Source organism: Taudactylus pleione, unplaced genomic scaffold, assembly GCF_031769625.1.
Source record: "Taudactylus pleione unplaced genomic scaffold, aTauple2 ptg000191l, whole genome shotgun sequence".
NCBI classification, from domain to species: domain Eukaryota; kingdom Metazoa; phylum Chordata; class Amphibia; order Anura; family Myobatrachidae; genus Taudactylus; species Taudactylus pleione.
In genome coordinates, this window is record NW_028284593.1 from 22,704 (window position 1) to 45,145 (window position 22,442).

Genomic DNA, 22,442 nt, shown 5'->3' on the forward strand with positions numbered 1-22,442 from the left:
CAATTGGAATAAGGTGAGCAGGATATTATTTATTTTTATTCTGACTTAATGACAACCGATTTGCACTATGGAGGCTTGTTTTTTTTTTTTTTTCACATAACTACTACTGTCAGGATTTGAGACCCATCCAGATCGTTTCATCGTTGCTATTGCAACCACCGTAGGATCACGGTGTTGATTTGTGTCCATTGTACTGATCTCACCTATAAAGGGTGAGTATATGTCTATATACTTTCTTTTTTGTTTTTTATCACAGATTTACACTATATTTTTTTGCATTCTCTTTTTACCCAAAATAACACTGATCCTTGGGAGCGCCGGAATACTTCTAAACAAAAAAAACTCTTTATCCGGATCTCTGTTTAAAGTTCCGATTATTCCAGGCTGCACCTTCTTTCGGTTCATTTATAAGACCACATAAAGATAGTAGCGCCAATCATCCAAACCTATTTTTATCACACTCTTATAGAAACCTTGTTCCCATTTATCACTTTAATGACTTTCAGCCACATGCTATACCCTGATAAGGTCACCTTATGTTACAGATTATATTTAAAAGTTTCCTGTGACTAGACAAAATACACACACAATAGACAGTTGGTCCAATTACCATTATGCAGCTTTCTAGCATTTGTGAGAACTATCGTAGGCTCAACCTCTCCCCTCCATTATTTAGCTTTAGAATTCAGCATTCTAACAAACTAACTTTACATTGTCATAACTAGATGTTGGCTGTGCGAATAGTCTTAAGGAATCAACATTTCTTTGGAGGTGGATGAAATATTTCCTGTTGCTCCTGATCATTACTCTAATAAATAATCCACATTAGGTCACCACACAAGAGGCAGACAGCATGATACTGGAATGAGCCCCCTGGCATGTGACAGAATTTGAAGTAAGAAGTGTAATCTTTAGTCCACAGAGTGAGACACCTGTATTTTCTACCAAGAGCTGAAATCACCAAAACCACGTGTGACCCTCTCTTTTTTGCTAGTAGAAGCACCACTATCGTCGTCATCGGCAGACCGCTTTCTATGGATGACAAGCAAAAACTCATTAGAGGCAACGCCATTGCCCATGCTGTATTTGAAAAAATAGAAAGTTAAGTAAAATAAAATGCAAAGACCCTAATAAGATTATATAGACAGTGCACCCAGATGAGTTGTACATGAAACATTTACAGATGTGTCCACATACATCTTACCTCCGTGCACTACAAATCGCGTTAAACATAACGTGCGAGCGCTGTGCGACTCGATAGAACGTAGCGTATTTTTGTGCAACCGTTAACCTTCAAATGCATCTTAAATGCAAAGTGATGCGAATAGAACGTTCAAGCAGCTTCTGCTGATTAAATGATATGCGGCATGCCTATATTCTGTGTGCGACTGCCGATGTATTTACATGCGAAATGCAACGTTACAGTATCAGCATTTCGTATGCAGATACACCCGCAGTTTCACACAGTATATTGGCATGCAGCAGATCATTTTAATCAGCAGAAGCTTGTGGGAACTATTCGCATCGCTTTGCAAATAAGATGTATTTGAAGGCAAAAAGTTGCACAAAAATATGCTCAGTGCTATCGAGTCACGTCACAACATGGCGCGACTAGAAGGGCTGTTTAACAGGCAAGAAAGTAAAATGTATGTTGATACATCTGTAGCTGTCAGTTGATGTGTAAAAATTTATTATTTACAATTGTTGCAAAACAAACAAAAACTCATCCTGATGATTTAGCAAATCAGTGGCTTCTACCTTCCCCAATCCACAGTGCAGGGAACAGAAGAAGGCAGCGCTGGGAGACCAATGTAGCTAAATGCAGAGTTTGCAGGAACCCGCAGAAGTGAGTGTGGGTCCCAAAACCCAGACACCACCTGCCAACAGGTTGTGTAGAAATCTATCGAAGGCAGACTGAATGATCGTGTGTTCCCTACCATCAGTAGTAGTACTATAAAATATCTTCTACTCCTGAGAGATGCCTATAACTTGTGTTGGTGCAGCGCCCTGCCACAATGCTGTGCAAAGAACTCAGCCATCCTGAATAAGGAGTCGGGACTGGAGAACAGCAGGATCCAGCCAGTGTAAGCAGCAAAGAGGTAATGCAGCAGTTATACACACCACACAGAAGCCTCAGCAGTTCCAGGTGCTAATGAAGAAGATTGATGTTGGCATCAATACTCTCCCACAACTAGGGGCACCAGGCCAGTGTGCATTTGACACTTGAAGTTGGTGAAAAACTGGTTTTGCCAAGTAGCATTAATAGGAGTGATCAGGAAAGTCAGCAAAATCCCATAAACGGGTAATCACGAAAAAAAAGGTGGCAGAGTAAGCCAGATCAGTTACAACCACATAATTAGAGTTATAAGCATTTTAAATATCCATAAATAATGGGAAAGCCTGCAGTGCTTTAGATTTTAGATGTATGGGTTTTTACAAAGATGGTGCTGGCTAAATGGTTTTATTTCATTTATGCTATTATATAGAATTAGAAAATGTCCTGTGTTGGTCATAGCTGCCCACAGATGAATAAACACACCCTGCATCAATTCAGTGCCACTTATTATATATACCAGGCTGTGTGTGAGTGTGCCGTTACCCATGTTTTGTCAGTTATAACTTAACAAACGAAATGCTGACAACGCTGCCAGACTCATGATCCCAGCATAACAGCAAGGAAAGGAGTTTCTCTATCCAGGTGCAGCCCGGCAGAGAACCCATCGGCACTGCTACACCCCAGCGACTGCTGATTATGTGCTAAAGGCAGCTGTGAGCACCGCAGGCACAAAACATTGAGGCTTCTCTCTAGGGAGCAACTCTTTGTAGTGAAAAATCACAACGTAATAAGAACTGAAGGCATCTGGCCCCACTTCTTATTGATGGAGTCATTGTATGAAACTGGTAAAAAGGAAAAAAAACAAAAAACAAAGTTTACCCATAAGAAAATCGCATTAAAATAAATAAAAATGACACTTATGATTTTATACCAATTTTCATACATATTGCCATATAGCGCCTATTCTCTGTGTTTTGGTCACAATGGCAGAGATGTTCTTCGGGAACTAAAGAAAATACTGTTACAGGCAGATCTGCTGATCATGCCACACAAAGACGAACTACAGCCCATCACTGGCGCGTTATAGAATACGTACACTGCGCTTTTATTGATATACTTTCCAATCCCTGAACGATAGGTCTTAGGCTCTTGCATTTGATCCTTTTTAGGTAGGACAGCTTTTTCCTTCATTCGCTGTTCTTCCTCTGCTTTCTGAGCTTTCTCCCGCTCTAAAGCCACCTGAAAGTCAAAGGTAGAAAATATTAGCCTGCAACTAGACCATACTGATAGTCCTACACAAGGCCTATACATAATCTAACTTTGCCGGTGTGGTCATACAGTTCATGGCCAAAGAAGCACTGAGCAGAACCTTTAAGTGCCTAACTCTGTCTATACAATAGACAGACATCTCATGCCCCCGATAGTGATCGCCCTTTCGGGAGTCATGAACGCCCTTAGTATCAGTAACATATTGTAAGAAGGATTCTATGCCTGGAAACATTCATTGAATACATGAAAAGGAGATGCATCGCCATGAATAAAACAGTAAAAGTATTATACTGTATGATATAGATATCAAATGGAATACACAGCTAATCACCATTAGCACATGCTGAATGCAGAATAATATCTCGGATTAAATGTGAAAATAAAATATATATTGTGCCCAATCCAGGCTTAAGTACATTTAGAAGCATCTTGGCAGAGCTTTAACACTGCACTTATATAACACTCCAATAACATTCACAAATACATGTGTACGAGTCAGAATCAGAGATGGTGGCTACTGTTAGTTAAAAGTGACTGACAACAATGAATTGCATTGTGTACTGTAATAGTAATTAAATAAATAAAAATTTTAAAAAACATATCAAAGTGATCTCATCCACTGTGTATGTGTGTTCTGAAAAATTATTCTGAATGAGATCATACTAGAATACATGTGAAAGACAACATAAATGTGTGGAGTCTCACCTGGGCATCAGCCTCTTCATAAGGATCCACAAACACTGTGCTACTCACTATCTGGATCTCCTCCTGTAAAATAGTGGTGGCTGTGATCAGATTATCCCTATAGAACCAGCTCTTCCCGATTCAGTTATACCAAACAGCCAGGACTTAAACTCATAGCTAAAACTTAAATTCTTCTATGATAAATGCTAATACAATAGACTGAAATTTTTTATTTATTTTTCGTAAGTTTACATCAAGAACAGTTAACTTTATAACATCCAGAAGCCAATAGCTTAGAGACACAAACTGTGAAATTGCAAATTGCTTCCTCAGTCTATTCAATATCTAAACAGATGATATTAAAATGGTCAGCAAGGATAAAGTATCAAAGTCCCCACATACACTGTGGAGCACGGCCATAAAATAGAAAGTGTAAACACAAGTACATTTCATTGTGTGTCTGATTCAGAGATGTACGCTAATGTTTCCAAAGCTTACCCAAGCATAGTGACGCCCATTGCTGCCTTCTCATATCCGCCTGAAGACATACAACAGTGTAAAAATCAGGAACATGGACGCAGATCGGGCAGCCCAGCATATGCAGCAAGTCTGACCAGCCTCAAACACTGCGTCTCTCCTGACACGCAGAGAGCTCTCATGCTGTGAAGGAGATCGCAATTGCTAATTTCTGCACGCCCATGAAATGACGTTTAAAACAGTCAGACAAGCGTGTGTGACCAATCACTCTCCGCTTCCTCCCCCAAACGCTATCACTCACTTGGCGCATTAATCCTCTGTGCAAGTGCAATGGCAAACCAATCGCTGCACGTCCAGCTTACACGTATGTGCAATGGCTAACAATTGCTCGATCTGCATAAATATCGGCATTGCATACATTTCTGAATCAGGACCTGTATACACTGATTGTTATCAAGCAATGCTGATTTGTAAGCAGTGTTTTGAGAAATGTACTAAGAACCTCAGCTGTAGGTAGAACACAATGAACCTTTGGGCAGGATATGTTACCTTTGGTCTGTCTGTCTTGGGATCAGTGTCCACATTCTCCATGGCTGTCAGAGTGTCAAATCCTCCAACTACTCTAAAAAGGATAATAAAGTGTAAGATAATGTAAATATGGAGTCAGAGAACATCCCTCCCACCCCAATGTGTCTTCTGTACATACCGTCCAAACACAGTGTGCTTTTTGTCTAGATATGTACACGAGCGGAAGGTTATGAAGCTGAAAGAAAGGATAAAAGTTAGATCTGAACCTATTTCTAAATAAATAAAATATTTTTAGATGATTGTCTCAACATCTAGACCAGTGATCCACAAAAGTGGATGGGACCAACTTCTGGGGGGCACTAATATGCCTTAGGTTGCCACTAAGAGGCAAGGAGGTTACTGGGGAGCAAAGGAGGGATAAGGAGAAGTCAAAAGTGCAATCTTTCAAATAGGGGTCTTGTAGCCTATTTTGCAGCCTATGACAGGCCGCGACAGAACCCTATTTTCCCTCACACTACAGCGCTGCACTCAGTGGTGACAACCTGGAAGTACATAGAAGGAACTGATATGTGATCAACAGTATATAATAGTATAAGTCAGGGCAGCTAAGTGTAGGCAAATCGAGGTCCTCATACCAATTTGCGGTGAGGGCGGCAGTAAGAAGGGGAAACACTGCAAATAGGGAATGTGTGTGACATCATCGCAGCTGAGCCGAGAAGTAAATAAGGGAATGGAGAAGGTTCTGGGGGAGCCAGCAGAGAAATGTCAGGGAGGAGGCTTAGGAGGTGGTGGCAGAGGGGAAAGGGGGTCTATAGGGATAGCAGAGAGGGGTTTATGCTACAGCATAAACAGCTCTCTAACCCCAGTAGGCTGGTATTTTATTGTTATGACTTTTCAACTGTTGTGGAACTACAAGTCCCAACAGGTATCACAGGAGCACATATTGTAGGAATAGCAGTTGTGTCTGCATCTATATGATAAATCACTATAAACTGAATATTATATCTGCAAGAGCTGACAGAGGTAACTCACTTGTTTTAGTGTTCTGAATTAAATAAAAATGTAAACTTTATTCTTAATCGATACCTTTTTATATTACAATTTAACTAAAAACATTAATTTAAATTTTGAATAATTTGTGCTGAGTAATGACTCAATGGTTGCGGGGGTGGGGACTGGAGTAAATGTATGGAACCAAGGGGAAGGCAGTCCAAAAAAGTTTTGGAATCACTGATCTAGACCAGTTACTTACAACTGGGACTTGTTTGTATTGGGTCCAGTATTTGCCATGCTAAGAACTCCACGGCCTGTATGAGTTAAGTTTGGTTTAATCTCATCTTTAAAGGGCTTCCCCCAGTAGGACTCGCCCCCTGCAAAACAAAAAATATACATAACTGGTAACTGAGCTGCAGAATAAGATGGAAGGGGGAGTGTATACGTTATGAGCTGATCACGTATGAATATTATGATTTGAAAGTATGGTCGAGGGAATTAGAGTAGCTGTTACCTGTCCCTGTGCCTGTAGGGTCTCCTCCTTGTATCTGCAAATATCAAGAAACATGCAGTGAAAGAGATGCACATACGACATGGCTGGAATTGGTACAGGATACGCAGGGCATCACTTACCACAAAGTTCCGTATAGACCGGTGGAAGATGGTGCCATCATAATAGTTCTTCTTGCAGAGCTTGATAAAATTCTCACAGGTCTTTGGGATCTAGGAAGGAGAATAAAGGTTACCATTCAGATACAGAGACATGGAGTGAAATAAACTTGCATGCGGTGGCTGAGGTTAAAAACATCATATGAATCATGTAATTTAATGCATTGCTAAATATATACAACTGCTAGAAAGTATTTTTACCATAAGAAAAGCATGACAGAACTATTTAATTACAAGAATAAAATACTGTGAATGATAAAAAATATTTTACAGGCAACTACACAAATATTACGTTTGTAGGAGTACGCCTATGTGTAGCAGAAGAGCTATAAATTTCTTCCCATATCTTCGGTCTTTAGTCATCACTTAGCAAGAAACAGATAAAAGGGCACTAGGAACCTAGGGGGAGATGTATCAAACCTTCTAAAGAGGGCAAATGAGCAAGCTGAACATAGCAATCAATTTGTAGGAATCATTGGATTAGTTGCTAAGGGCCACATCTCTATTTGTCCTCTATATAGGGAATCGGTATGAAATACCGCCGGCCGCCCGACACTGGAACAGATCCCGGCAGCGGCAGCCCGACAGCGCTGGAAATCCAGATCGTCCCTAGGCAAGTATTAACTAACCTAACCTACCCCCCTAACCCTCCCTTAGGGGTGCCTAACCCTAACCTCCCCCCAAGTGCCTAAACCTAACCCCCCCCCCCCTTCCCCGCTGCCTAAACCCAAGACCCCCGAGGGGGGTGCCTAACCCAACCTCACCCTAGCCTAACCATAACCTCAAGGGGGGGTGCCTAACCCTAAGTCCCCCCCGGGAGCCCTAAACCTGATTGATGTCTCCCTGGCCCGGCCAGGGAAGACTATACAAAGTGGAGGTGGAACCAGACCTTTGGCGCCTTACCTCCTGAATGCTGCGTCCCCCAACACCACAGGGACACAAGCATCCCCCGGCAGCACCCAGCGTTTTGATGGCCCCCGTCACCACAGCTAACCCCCAGCAGCAAAGATGGCGGCCGGCGAGAGGCCGGCCCCCAGCCCTACAGAGATACAAACGCCCCCCCAGCTACACAGCTACACCGGTGGCAGCCGGGCAGCATATTTCGAAAGTGTACCAGGCACCCGGCTACACGCGGAGCTGTAACGAGAAGACTGTCTGCACGTGTGGCTGCATTCCCTGACCTGGAGGATAATTGAAGTAAGCGGGTGGGGGTTGATTTGGTGCGCTGGTGGTGCTATGACAGGTGGTGGTGGTGGGGGGGGGTCTGATGGAAACTTCCCACAGCTGCTGCCAACAGTGAAGAGGGGGAAGGCGAGCAGCCAGAAGGGGATTCCACAGTTTGGCAAAGCGGTAATGCTGGTGTTTCTGGTGGTGGGACGAAGGTGATGGGTTTGCTGCTACCCGCTACTTTAAGCTGCCCTTCTGTCTGCCCTTACCCCCTCCCCACCCCTAGCACTGCCTGGCCCTAACCTCCTCCTTGGCCTCAGTGTTGCCCCAGCTGATATCTTCCCTTACCCCCTCCCTACTCCTAACCACCTACTTGCTCCCCCCACTACTATCTACCCTTGCCCCCTACTGAACACTAGCACTGCCTGCACAAACCATTCAGCAGCCCCCAGACAGCTCTCCACATTTTACTTTTAAAAACTAAAATCTGGCTAATAACCAAATTTTTCATAGAAAAACAATACAATACAGTTATATTTCTCACCGTATTAATAAATGCATTGTTTTTCTATGAAAAATGTGGTTATTAACCAGATTTTAGTTTTTAAAGTGAAATGTGGAGAGTTGTCAGGGGGCTGCTGAATGCTTTGTGCAGGCGGGACAGTGGACGGACAGGCCCCACACCCCCTTTCAAAGTGGCCAACTCTCACACACAAAAATTGTTACCTCAGAGTTACATTTTTGGCACAATTACTATTCAGTAACAAACATGTTATAGCAAAAGAGCTATTGTAGTTACTTTTATTACCAAACTTTTACATTACTAATTCTTAGATTAGTAGCAATGATAATACAGCTCATATTCCTAAGGGCATTTCATGTCACATAAAATGGGTCACAACTTCTTTAAATATTTAGCACTGTATTTCTCTCATCCACCACCCCCCTGGTTAGCTGCTGGTAGGACACACCCGGGTCCCTGTTGCCACAGTAACAAAGAAGAAAAATATCTGGAAGCTGATAAGGTGTTGCTATGGCAGCTAAGGTCTCTAATATGAAGGTAAAAAAGAATTCTTACTTATCACTTAGCAGTGAAGCCGCTATAAGGTTCCTTGTTATGTTGGTCATTTTAATTATGTTGCATTTTTCCCCTAACGATTCAGCAAACAGCACATCAATCATGGAAATGTTAAATGTGAACAGCAGCATATTGATGGTTATCTCAGACTAGACACATCCGCCCACGTTATGAATCATACCAAGCCACTAACAATTACCATGCACGTAGCTGCTTGTGCTGCCTTATTACATTAAATCCAGGCAGATCACTTCCTTTTAAATGTTGCATTAATGTACCTTATTGTATGCTATAAAGCATTCACCTTGTCACAATAAAGCTCCAGGTTAAGGTCACCCTTGTTGGTGTGCAGACGGACATAGCCCTTCTTTTTCACATACTGATAACGCACTGTGTCTTCTGCAATGGTGGCTGCACAACGTAGGAAAGACAGAAGATAAGGTAATGAGGGCCATTCAGACTAACATACCCCATTACAGAAGGACAATAAGTTATACTGTATGCTCTCATTAGCATAGTACAGCTGCAGCTAGGTACATCAGTGTACATCACCACAGAGAGGAAAAGACAGCTGGACTTACCAGCCTCATGGGTGGTCTCAGGAGTCATGGCTGTTGAGGTGAAAGATGCGCTCACTGTTCCAGTAGAATAATGCGCCTGCATAAACAAATTAGTACAATGAGCTGTCTTACTGCTTTAGCCTGTTATTCAATAGATCTTGCCAGCTGAACCTTTTTTTATTTTTTTAAGGTAAAGTAAAGACTAATGTAGCAGTTGACACTTACGGCATTTAGTTTATCAGTCGGCTTTTTCTCTGGACCTTTCATAGTGGCCGCCAGCATTTCATCTCCTTTGAACTCCTTGTACAGTTCGCTCAACGTCTCCCTTGTTTCCATGTTGGCGTTTTTCAGGTGGTATGATGGGTCCAGACGAGCTTTCTCCTCATCTAATTCATCATGGTATTGGATAATGAAAAACAAATTTTAACTTTACTACAGGCAAGAGAACCACACTCCAATACATTTAATCTTCAAAACAAAAAGGCACAGGAACAAAGAAAATAATAAATGGATGGACTAGTCAGAGCATGAGCATAGAAATTCTAGCACAGGTGGCTGCCGCTCAGCCTATTCCTGTGTGTCCATCTATAGGTAAGTTGGAAGTGAGAAAGGCTAGGCCAAATTGTACAGCAAGCTAGTGTTCTCTGCTATCAGCCATTCAGGCGGAGGAGAACATGGCTGCAGTGTTCAGTAATGTGGAAACAGACAGTAAAGGCCTGATTCCGAGGTAACTGCACACAATACCCAATGTGGACCTATTGCACGTTTCCAAGTGGCACTGCGCATGCGCCCTGATAGTTACCGCTGGGAGACGCTGAGCGAATATGGACGCGCAGAGAGGTCATTTCAAGGCAGTTTCTAGGTGGTAACAGAAGGGTAGTTAGCCATACACAGGCGTGCTGCAGCCAGCGATTGCGTCTAAAGACGCAGCTGCACTGACACAGTCATGTTCAGACGGAGATTCTGCACCTCCATAGGGCTGGTGCAATCTTAGATTTAGAACAATGGCGCATCTGAATACACAGAGCAACAAGTTAGCCCCACAGCAGATAGAGGTCTCAGTAGAAAGACCATTAGGCGTGAAATTTGAATAGAGACGCAGTCGGCGCTATAGCAAAATCACCCCTGAATTAAGCCCAAAGTCTGCTATGTTTGCTGTCTTACTTTCAACTTAGACCTCTCCCTTCCTTCAACATGCGTGGCTTTGACACTCACTTTATCTCCAAAATATCCATTCACCATAAGATCCCATCCTTTCAGGATCTACCTCCACCTCCCTATCCCCTTCCCCCACAATCAGGACAAACAATTTAGTCTTCCTTCTCCCCTGAAGTACGTGCCATCCTCTCTAACCATTTCCTGCCCTCTTAACACCATCTCTTCCTAGCTCTCTTGAGGCGAGCTCCCACAATGCCCACCTGGTTAGCTTATCTTTCTCCCCTGGTACCTTCTACTCATTCTTCAAGCACAATCAGGTGTCAACCCTTCCTCCTTCTCCAACTACTGTCCCATCTCTCTCCTCCCCTATGTCTCCAAGCTCCTTAAGCGGGTGATGTAAAACCGCCTTGCCTCCTTATTCTTCACCCACTCCCTCCCTCCTTGACCCGCTCCAATCAAGCTTCAATCTCTTCATTCAACCAAAACTGACCTCACCAAGGTCACGCAAACTCTTGAGCTCATAGTTGAATTTCACACAGCTGATCACCACATCCTCCTCCTCCAAACCCTCCATGACTCTGTTCTCTCCTTGTACGTGCCCAACCGTTCCTTCAGTATTCTTATTTTCCTTGTCCTCACAGTGACATATGACACAGGTAAACATCCACTTCACCTCCAAACCCTCCACTCCATGGGGCTCCACAGCTCTGCGCTCTCCTTTTTCACCTCCTGTGTGTTCTTCTCCATATCTATGCTACCTCCACCTCTCCTTGCTGTCAGGATCCCAAAGTTCTGTCCTTGGCCCTCTTCCGTTTACATATCTCTGCGAGCTTAACAGATGATTTGGACCACCTGTACGCTTGCAATACACTAAAGGTACCATTCTACCTCTGCTCTCTCCCATGTCACCCACCTCCTGTATGTCAGCCAACTGCTCCTGGAAAGCACAACACTTTAAAACTGAACTACCGTATATACTCGAGTATAAGCAGAGTTTTTCAGCACAAAAAATGTGCTGAAAAAGTCCCCCTCAGCTTATACTCGAGTCAAGTGTAGCGCTGACCGGACGGAGTTCGGTCAGCGCTACACACTGCCAAACACATAGCCGCCGGAGCCGGCAGCTATGTGTTTGCTGTAATCAGCAGCCGCTGAGAGAGTGTCAGACTCTCAGCGGCTGCTGCTGCTCCCGCTGCGGGAGCCATCTTCCGGCTCCCGCAGTGGGTGATGGGAGACACGTCGTCATGACGACGTCTCTCCCATGCAAAGCGGCCGAAGGTAGGTGTTTATTTTTTTTTTTATTGTTATCACGTCTCTCTCTACTAGGGGGGGGGGGACGGGACTACAGGGGGCACTACCAGGGGGCGATGACTACAGGGGGCACTACCAGGGGGCGATTACTACACGGGGCACTAAAAGGGGGGAATACCACTGGGGGAACTACCAGGGGGGGATTACTACAGGGGGCACTACCAGGGGGGGGATTACTACGGGGGGGATTACTACAGGGGGCACTAAAAGGGGGGATTACTACAGGGGGCACTACCAGGGGGGATTACTACAGGGGGGGATTACTACAGGGGGCACTAAAAGGGGGGGATTACTACAGGGGGCACTAAAAGGCGGGATTACTACTGGGGGTACTACCAGGGGGGGATTACTACTGGGGGCACTGAAAGGGGGGATTACCACTGGGGGCACTACCAGGGGGGGATTACTACTGGGGGCACAACCAGGGGGAATTACTACTGGGGGCACTACCAGCTGTTGCCATTTCCCACACTAGGCTTATACTCGAGTCAGTAAGTTTTCCCAGTTTTTTTCTGTAAAAGTAGGTACCTCGGCTTATATTCGGGTCGACTTATACTCGAGTATATACGGTAATCATCTTTACCTCCGGCTTGTGCTTCCTCCTCTCCATCTCTGTGAATAACGTCTCCCTCTCCTGTGTCTCCTAAGTCCAATGTCTAAGTGTCATAATTTACTTTGCCCTTTCTTTCTCTTCCCACATTCAGTCCTTCTCCCAATCCTATCATTTACACTTCCAGAATCAGTCCCTCTCTCACATTGGAAGCTATTAAAATACTCATTCATGCCTTCATCGTTTCTCACCTAGACGACCGTGATCTATTCCTTTATGGTTTCCTCACTCCCGCCTCATCCCTCTTCAGTCTATCCATTAACTCTACTAACCACCTCATTTTCTTCTCTTGTTGATCTACCTCTGCTCAGCCCCTCAGCCAGTCTCTCCACTGGCTACCCTATTACCCTCAGAATCAAATTTAGACCTCTCCATCATCTACAAATCTCTCAACCTCACTGCTCCTGCCTACATCTCCAGCCTCATCTCCTCACATACTCTCCTTAAGCTTGGTACACATTAGACAATGTGTACCCAGCGTGACATCGCCGGTGGCGGGACCCAGCATGCGGAAAGTGCATACACACTTGCCGATGCTAGGTCCGACTTGCATGCTGCAGCATAGCATAGTTAGCAACATCCCCGACGGCCCTGCAGTTGGGCCGACTGTAGATGTCGCTAACGGCCCACGGGAGCACGCATTACACACTAGGCGATGTACCAGATATGTCGCTTCGATCCACAGGAACGGACGACATATCGTCTAGTGTGTACCCAGCATTACTCTAATGATCATCAATTCCAACTCAGGATTTTTTCCCAAACTGCTCTCATTCTCTGGAATGCCCTCTCCCGGCTGTACCAGACTTTCACCCAGCATCCCAGTCTTCAAACTTATTTATCATTCTAGCTTACCACCACTTTGCCTAACTCAGCAGTATCTGCCTTCCTCTCCTCTGCCCTCTGTACTGTACTGTAAGCCCGAGCAAGAAGGTTTCTCTCCCCTTTTGTCTACATAATTATGCTAACAGCATGCTAATTATGTATTCATGCAAAACCTAACTTTTTTTTTTTATCAGTCTATCGTCATAAAATATTATCAGCTGTATTTCCCTTGTTTGTGTCTATAGATCTATAGTGGTGTCTTATAAATAAACAAAATGGCACATGTAGTAAAGTCTTTCCCCTCTATGATCACACCTTTATCGTAAATATATTCAGTTCTGATAACCTGAGATTTTACATGTATATTTTTAATTATTATAAGTAGTTCTTAAATAAATATACTTTAAGTTTAGCAGTCATTTATAATTTCGATATGAGCCTAAATGATGGTGCCCAATGAGCCATAATTTGTACTGTATAGTATTTAATCATACTAAATATAGTTCTTTATTCACATGACAGCGCAAAACCTGTCTGGATGCCAGAAGCCAGGCCCCTCTGTGGCCCAGATTTATCAATGAGTTATATACTTGTTATTACTAGTTACTAATCTTAAATGGTGCTCCAACCAATCAGCTGCTCACTGTCATTTTTCAAACATATGAGTTAGGAGACGATTGGTTGAAGCAGCATTTAAGATTAGTAATGAGTGAAAAAAGGAACATCACCCGTTGATCAATCTGGGTCTCTGAGTTTAGCTCTTCTACATAAGACAACATATTGGCTTTAAGGGAAATGGAATAAAGCACCCATTTGATAAATTACCCCAAAAATATGATGTGTTGTGTCGGTAAGCTTGCCACAAACAGAAATCACTAAGTTGGCATGATATATTGTTTTAGCATGATTAACGGACGGGCTGGCTGTAAAATATACAAGCATATCCAATTAGCCATGAGGTTTACCCCGTGGCGAATTGTCGACTCGGACCTCTTCAATTAGGTCCTGCATCCCCGTGCGTTATTAGGTCCTGCATCCCCGTGCGTTATTAGGTCCTGCATCCCCGTGCGTTATTAGGTCCTGCATCCCCGTGCGTTATTAGGTCCTGCATCCCCGTGCGTTATTAGGTCCTGCATCCCCGTGCGTTATTAGGTCCTGCATCCCCGTGCGTTACTAGGTCCTGCATCCCCGTGCGTTACTAGGTCCTGCATCCCCGTGCGTTATTAGGTCCTGCATCCCCGTGTGTTATTAGGTCCTGCATCCCCGTGCGTTAAGCCCAAGAGGGTGCACTTTTCCTCTGGACTTTAATTTGCGGGGCAACCCATAGATTCCAGCAGTACGCAGAATCTACGGGTCACCGCGTGTTACCCACGGTTGACCACACGGCAAATAATAATTGAATAGCTTCGGGAGTTAACCTTGGAGAATAACCCTGACCCCAATTATATGATAATATGCTGTATTTGACCAAGAAAGAACTAACTCACCAGGGTCTGTGACTTTCAAGTTGTTCTTCACATGAAAGAAATTTGAGACATTGAATTTGTCCAGCTGAGTGGGATCCTAATTGACACACAAAAAAAAACAAAGTATAAATTGAACATCTGCTGAATGTTGTATGTTTATTTAGCAATCGTTTGTATTTAAAGGATTATTTGCTAAAAAGTTTTCATTTTGCACGAGACTTCTTATACCAACTTGTATATATTTTGCACCTCTCTCCTCCACACTTGAATACCAGCATAAATACAATTCTCCAGTCCTTCTATGCACTGCCAGGGTCTGAGATCCTAGCCTCCCTTTGCTGCAGGGTTTTCATATCTGTTATCAAACCACTGTTTCCTTTATCTTTATTTACTATTTCATTTACTGTAATTAAGCGCGGTGAATAGTGATTAAACTATAGAGATAAAATGATCATTACACAGACAGACACTAATCTTGATTGATCCACAGAATTCAACATCAAATTGAAGCCAATTTTCCTTTATTCTGACTAATTTACCACCACAGGCCCTTTTTATGGTCTGATGTGACAGACACATGCTCGCTCCCCCTTACTTGACATTCTGCTGCCAGTCGCCCTCAACCACCTGTGCAGAGAGGATCAATAATCACTTTTATGAAGATAATAAAATAAAAAAAACCCTCTAATGGTGCGTACACAGGGTACAAGCAGTCAGCGATAACGATATCACTGCTTGATCGTCCTGCACCTTCCCGGTGTGCTGGATGATCGTTATCATTCATCCAGCACACCAACGACGGGCCAGCGACCCACGATCAATGATCGTGGGTCCCTATGTAACCTGGTCGATATCAATCAGGCTGGCCTGCATGCACGGGCGATAGCCAATATCGTTATCAACCATACATGCCCACACATCGCTGGACGTTGGGGGGACCAAAAAATTTACGATCTGGTCGATATAGTTATCATTCATATTGTGCATTTTTATCATACCGTGTGTACGCACCATAAACTTCAGATCTTCATAAAGAAACTTCAAATACACAACTGTACTTAAGCTGGGTACACACCTATACGATCACTCTGCTGAGCGGGTAAACACTCCCTATCAGCCAAGTTCTGAGGCCCCAGCTTGACCTCCTGTCTGCTGACGCCCCGAACAAACTGTGCAGAAATAGCTCAGTGCGTACAGGCTTCTATGGGATCGGTAGAGCCGACAAATATTAAACAGCACATACGATGCGACCTTCCCGTCCGTTGCAGGAGCATTATAAGACAAATGTAAGGCAAGGGCAGAGAGACAGCATGCTGCCTTGAAAAACCAAGTTCGCACATTTCACCATCTCAGTTGCATAGCAGCCAGGCATTTGATTATCAAGTTCCCGGATATAAGGCCGAAGTGGTGCTGTGCCCTGTAAAGTCTCCTAGGTCATTCCATGGTAACTCACATAAAAAAAAAAACTGTATACAGGAATTGCTAATTGTTTGCTATGTCACTTTATAAAGCATGAATGGTCATATTTTCTCTGTAAATAAATATAATTTCACATAAATTCCTTTTGCTGTTGATAGCCATGGATATCCTTATTTCATTTTGTAACGCGAGTTACTATGGAATGGCCCTCCTGCAATCCCAGTCTTCTCATTGCCATAGAGATAGTGGAGGGGAGAAACTGGCCAAGTTGTTAAACCTCTAAAACACACCAAAACCAGTACTTTATCTTCCCTAGAATGGGCTTTTCCAAGAAGTACCTGTTAGATTCTATGCAGCATGCCCCAATCCGGTATACAGGTTGCTCTATTTACGTTTGATTCACAATGTACTTTGGAGTGTTCAACGTATGTAAAGGTGGATTCCAGAGGAACCCAACTAGAGTATCAGAACCAGGGAAAAAACATTGAGACCACACACGTAGCAACACGAAAAAGAAGACTGACAGCTAGATTCAAGGTTGGTACATGGGCTGATCATTGTTCAATCGGCCAAATGTGTATGTCTCAAACGGATAACATTGGTACTGGGGTAGAGGGGTGAGGGGGACGAGCGGCCAGATTACTTCTGGCTTAACTTCAGCATGTACACCAACAGTGGTCATCATCATTAGACATATCAACATGCATGATGATGCCCAAAGTTTCTAAGCAAATTGATGGCATCATGATACATTTGGGCCACATCTGCTACAACATAGGTTCAAATACCTGTTGGGGAATGCAATATAACAATGTGTGACAAGCTTTATTCTACTATTAAAAAAGGGGTGAATAGGTAGATAGTATCCATCAAAAGCACATGCCGTAAGCAGTTCTGCTCTATTATTACGTTTCATAAATTGCACACAAATTTATTTGAATCCACTATTATTCCAGAGGATGTGCTAAGCCAACATTTCCCATAACAGAACCATGCATTAAACACATACGGGTCAATCCAATTAGGTGCGAATTGAGAGTAGCAAGTTTGTTTCATGAAACTCGAAGACTTTGCACGAATGTGCGTACCTGAGAATTCTCCAATCCAATTAAAAATGCCTATTCGCAGTACTCGCAGCAGAGGTTTGCGAAATGACTGCCAAATGCGATGAGAGATGTAATGGAAATCTGCACAGGCAGAAAAAAGAAGAAATTCCTTCGTGGGGGCACTCTTAATATGCTAATTCACATATAGAAGTGACATGATATGATTATCTCTATTAAAACTTAAACTTTTAAAGTGTACCCTTATAAAATGATCAGTATCAAGTGTATTATTAAAATACACGATACCTTACTTAAAAGGTGAAAATGAGAGATGAGCAGGTTCGGACTAGTTCGGATTTTCCCGCCAAAAATCGGGTCTCAGAAAGAGGCAAAACGTCATCTTTCATGGACAAACATCATCATTCCTGGAAAGTCCAGGAATGATGATGTTTGTCCATGAAAGATGACGTTTTGCCTCTTTCTGAGACCCGATTTTTGGCTGGAAAAATATGAATTTGGCGGGAAAATCCGAACTAATCCGAACCAGCTCATCTCTAGTGAAAATATTCAAAAAGAGAATTTAGATATCTGTATTAATATCGTGGTTCACCTCCGACCACACTAAATATTAGTATCCGTACAGTGAAAAAATCATGTGGAACAAATAATTTTATTGTGCACCAGCACACATCCTATTAATATTGAAAGAAATAAAAAACTAGGCACATTGGTTGTATACGAGTAGTATTAAATAGAAGTCAGGTAGTATTCATCAATCTGTATGCATCCCATAAAAATTAATAATCATTCGTCAAAATTAGCATATATTCCAAATGTTAGTTGTTCATGGGGCATTTGTACAATATTTCAGTCATGCTGATCATAAACATCTGATGTGTCACACAATTATTACAATAGCATTAACTCAAAAAATACATCCAATGCCAGTGATGCCGTTCTAAAAAGGATATTCACACTTCCTCTAAAAATACTATATTAACCTTATTTTCACGTCTCCTGTGAATTTAGAGCAGGCTTGATTCTGTAGTGATAGTTGCTTTTTAGGAAAAGGAATAAACATTGTTGTGAAAATAATCATCTAATTGCTATATTGTTGCACAATTTCACAGCAACATTTGGAAATACAATTAGTTGTACACTGAACAGATTGTATTTAAACTAAATAAGCAGGCATGACAAACGTGAAATACTTTGATAATTGTTCCTTATTACATAGGCAGATCAATAATATGAGATATGGTAAGAACTTACCCTTGTTATCTCTATTTCTACGAAGTCCATAGGGTTCCACAGGATACCTTGGGGTATAGGTGTGACGTCAGTCGCAGGGCACCAAAGAGTTAAGCTTTCAGCCTCCCAGGATGCACTAGGTCCCCCTCCTATACCCCGCCCCCAGGCCAAGGCACCTCAGTTAGTTACCAAGCCATAGGCCGGAGGAGGAGAAGGAAGAGAGAGAACAAAGATCTGGACACATACAAGAATCACATTCTCACCAGAGGGAGACGGAAAACCGGTGACCAGAGCAAAGCCCATCTGCAGCACAGGTGCGACAGGGCGGGAGTCCTGTGGAACCCTATGGACTTCGTAGAAATAGAGATAACAAGGGTAAGTTCTTACCATATCTCATATTTTCTACTTCAGGGTCCATAGGGTATCCACAGGATACCTTGGGGATGTCCCAAAGCAGTATCCTTTAAGGGTGGGGACGCTCCTGTGCAGAAAGGAGAATCCGCCGCCCGAAGGAAGCATCCTGAGAGGCGAAGGTGTCAAACCTGTAATACCTCACGAAGGTATGGACAGAAGACCACGTAGCAGCCTTGCAGATCTGAACTGCCGAGGCACCACGTCAAGCTGCCCACGAAGGACCCACAGACCTAGTGGAATGAGCCTTCAGAGAAGGAGGGACCGGTAGGCCTTCATGAAGATAAGCTTCAGAAATAGCCATACGGATCCAGGCTGCCAAAGTTTGCTTTGAAGCAGGCCAACCCTTTTTACAGAAGCCATAGAGGACAACAAAGCGTCCGACTTCCTAAACAAAGAAGTGCGGTCCACATAAGTCCTTAAGGCCCGCACAACATCCAAAGAGGCCTCACCCACGGAAAGACCCGGTGAGTTAAAGGCCGGAACAACTATTTCCTCGTTAACCTGAAACTGGGAAACAACTTTGGGGAGAAACTCGGGCCGAGTGCGGAGCACTGCCCTGTTCCCATGAAAAAAACCAAGAAAGGGGGTCTACAAGAAAGAGCCCCTAACTCAGAAACACGTCTGGCTGAAGCAACGGCCAGAAGGAAAACAGTCTTAGCTGTTAGCCATTTAATATCCACTGAGCCCAGTGGTTCAAACGGCGGTCCTTGGAGAGTCCTCAGGACCACAGCCAAATCCCAAGGCGCCACAGGTGGAACAAAGGGCGGCTGAATACGGAGAACACCTTGCATAAAGGTGCGCACATCCGGGATTGTAGCAATCCTACGGTGAAACCAGACAGATAGGGCCGAAACCTGTACCTTCAAAGAAGCAAGGCGAAGCCCATGATCTAGTCCCGCTTGCAGGAAGGCGAGAATCCGAGACAGACGAAACTCCCGCGGTGCATAACCTCTCGGTCGACACCACTGGAAGAACGTATGCCACACGCGATGGTATATCCTCGCGGAAGACGGTTTCCGAGCTCGTAACATGGTACACAGCATAGAGCTGGCAAACCCCCAGGACCTCAGCATGGCCGTCTCAACAGCCACGCCGCCAAAGACAGCCGAGTCAGGTCCGGGTGAAGACAAGGACCCTGAGACAGAAGGTCCGGTCGTAGCGGCAACCGCAGAGGACTGTCCACGGACAGACCCTGAAGGTCTGAGAACCAGTGCCGTCTGGGCCACGCGGGAGCTATCAACAGGAGCGTCCCTCCTTCCTGTTTGAATTTCCGGATTACCCGTGGAAGAAGGGAGACCGGAGGGAACAGGTATGCGAACCTGAACGTCCACCGGACGGACAGAGCATCCACCAGAGACGCCCCTTCGTCTCTTGTGCGAGACCCGTACACCGGCAACTTGTTGTTGTGCCGGGACGCCATGAGGTCGATTTCTGGAAGACCCCACCTGTCCACCAGTAGTTGAAAAACGTCCGGGTGCAGGGACCATTCCCCTGGATGAACGTCCTGGCGACTTAGAAAGTCCGCCTCCCAATTTAGCACTCCCGGGATGAAGACCGCTGATATGGCCGGAAGATTGCGCTCCGCCCAAACCAGGATCCGAGAGACCTCTACGAGAGCCGCCCGACTGCGAGTTCCTCCTTGCCTGTTTATGTAGGCCACGGTGGTAGCATTGTCCGACTGGACCTGCACCGGGTGACCCTGGAGAAACCGCTGTGCCTGCAGGAGAGCATTGAAGACCGCACGGAGTTCCAAGATATTTATTGGAAGCTCCGCTTCTGTCGGTGTCCACCTGCCCTGGAACAAGTGTGGACCCGAAACTGCTCCCCAGCCCCGAAGACTGGCGTCCGTTGTCAACAGGACCCAATTTGGAACCCAGAACGGACGTCCCTTGTTGAGGTGGGTCATCTTTAACCACCACGCAAGGGACAGGCGAACCTCCGGGGTGAGCACAATCGTCTGGAACTTCAGAGACTGAGGCAGCCCGTTCCACTTGGACAGGATCAGGTGCTGCAGAGGTCTAGAGTGAAACTGGGCGTATTCCACCATGTCGAACACCGACACCATGGAGCCCAGTAACCTCATCGCCGAGTGTAAGGACACCCGGCGGCTGTGCAGACAACTGCGCACCCTTGACTGTAAAGCAGAGATCTTGTCCTCCGTCACGAAGATCCTTTGCTGTCCCGAGTCCAATAAGGCTCCAAGATGCAGAATCCTCCGAGACGGGATTAGAGTGGACTTCTGCCAGTTAATTAGCCAGCCGTGCCGTTGCAGCAGTGCAATGGTCAGGTCCAAGTGGTGTAACAGGAGCTCTGGAGATCCTGCCACCAATAACAGGTCGTCCAAGTACGGCAACATGCGGACTCCTTGCAGCCGCAGAGAAGCCGCCATGACCGCCATAGCGTCCTGTATGTCCAATGACACCATGTAGTCCCCAGGTTCCAGCGCCAGAATGATGGACCGTAGGGTCTCCATCCGAAACTTCGGGACCCGCAAAGACTTGTTGAGTGCTTTGAGGTTGAGAATCGGACGATATGACCCATTGGGTTTCTGTACCAAAAATAGATTTGAATAGAAACCCTGGCCCCTCTGGGAGAATGGAACAGGCACTATAACTCCAGCCTGGAGCATAGTGTGCAATACCTTCCGCAGCTCCGTAGCCTTGTTCCGGTCTGATGGTAGACCCGTGGTGAAGAATCGAGCCGGGGGTCTGTGCCGGAAGGAGAGGGCGTACCCGTGAGAGACCACCTCCAGAACCCAAGTGTCTGTCGTAGTGAACGACCAACACCGGGAGAACTGCAGCAGGCGGCCTCCCACCCTGGGATCCCCCAAGGGGAGACCCGGACCGTCAGGCCGCAGGCTTGTCATCTGGCTTGGGGGCCGGACGTCTGGTACTCCATGCCTGTTTCCGGGGCTTGCCCGATTTCTTAGGGCCAGCCTGTCGAGGAAACGACTGTGGTTTGGGCCTGCCCTGGGCCCTAGATGACCGAAAGGACGATGGTCCAGAACCAGAAGGAGCAGCGGCCGACGGGAGACAAGCAGATTTGGCTGCCGCCAGCGTGGCCACAATCTTATCCAGATCCGGACCGAAGAGAACTTCTCCGGTAAACGGCAACGCTTCCAGACCTTTCTTGGATCTGCGTCCGCCTTCCAGGATCGCAGCCACAAGGTGCGACGAGCAGCTACCGCTGCTGAAGAAATTCTAGACACCAGAGTACTAATGTCTAGAGCCGCCTCGTTGATGTAGGTGGCCGAATCACGGAGATTGCCAATCAACTCCGCTTGTTCGGCCGGACAGTCGGATTCAAAAGAAGCCTCTAATGAATCCGCCCAGCGCTCCATCGCTCTGGCAACCCAGCAAATGGCCATAGCCGGCCGTGCTGCCCCCCCTGCAAGGGAATAAGCGGACTTCAGGCAGATTTCTACCTTGCGGTCCGTAGCATCCTTAAGGGAGGACATGGATGGC

General features: G+C 45.1%; 1 protein-coding gene across 1 annotated transcript in view; it reads right to left on the reverse strand.

Moving 5' to 3' along the window:
• Nucleotides 1-278: 278 nt before the first annotated feature.
• The window catches only part of PPIL2 (peptidylprolyl isomerase like 2), a 60,958-nt gene continuing 38,794 nt past the window's right edge, over nt 279-22,442 (reverse strand). Inside the window, exons 9-20 of the mRNA XM_088476706.1 lie at nt 14,870-14,945; nt 9,707-9,867; nt 9,503-9,578; nt 9,226-9,332; nt 6,641-6,730; nt 6,522-6,555; nt 6,267-6,384; nt 5,193-5,249; nt 5,036-5,108; nt 4,031-4,093; nt 3,153-3,295; nt 279-1,032 (exon numbers count right to left, since the gene is read on the reverse strand). Coding sequence (XP_088332832.1) covers nt 942-1,032; nt 3,153-3,295; nt 4,031-4,093; nt 5,036-5,108; nt 5,193-5,249; nt 6,267-6,384; nt 6,522-6,555; nt 6,641-6,730; nt 9,226-9,332; nt 9,503-9,578; nt 9,707-9,867; nt 14,870-14,945 — 1,089 coding nt within the window. The 3' untranslated portion in view covers nt 279-941. The remainder of the gene's footprint in view (nt 1,033-3,152; nt 3,296-4,030; nt 4,094-5,035; nt 5,109-5,192; nt 5,250-6,266; nt 6,385-6,521; nt 6,556-6,640; nt 6,731-9,225; nt 9,333-9,502; nt 9,579-9,706; nt 9,868-14,869; nt 14,946-22,442) is intronic.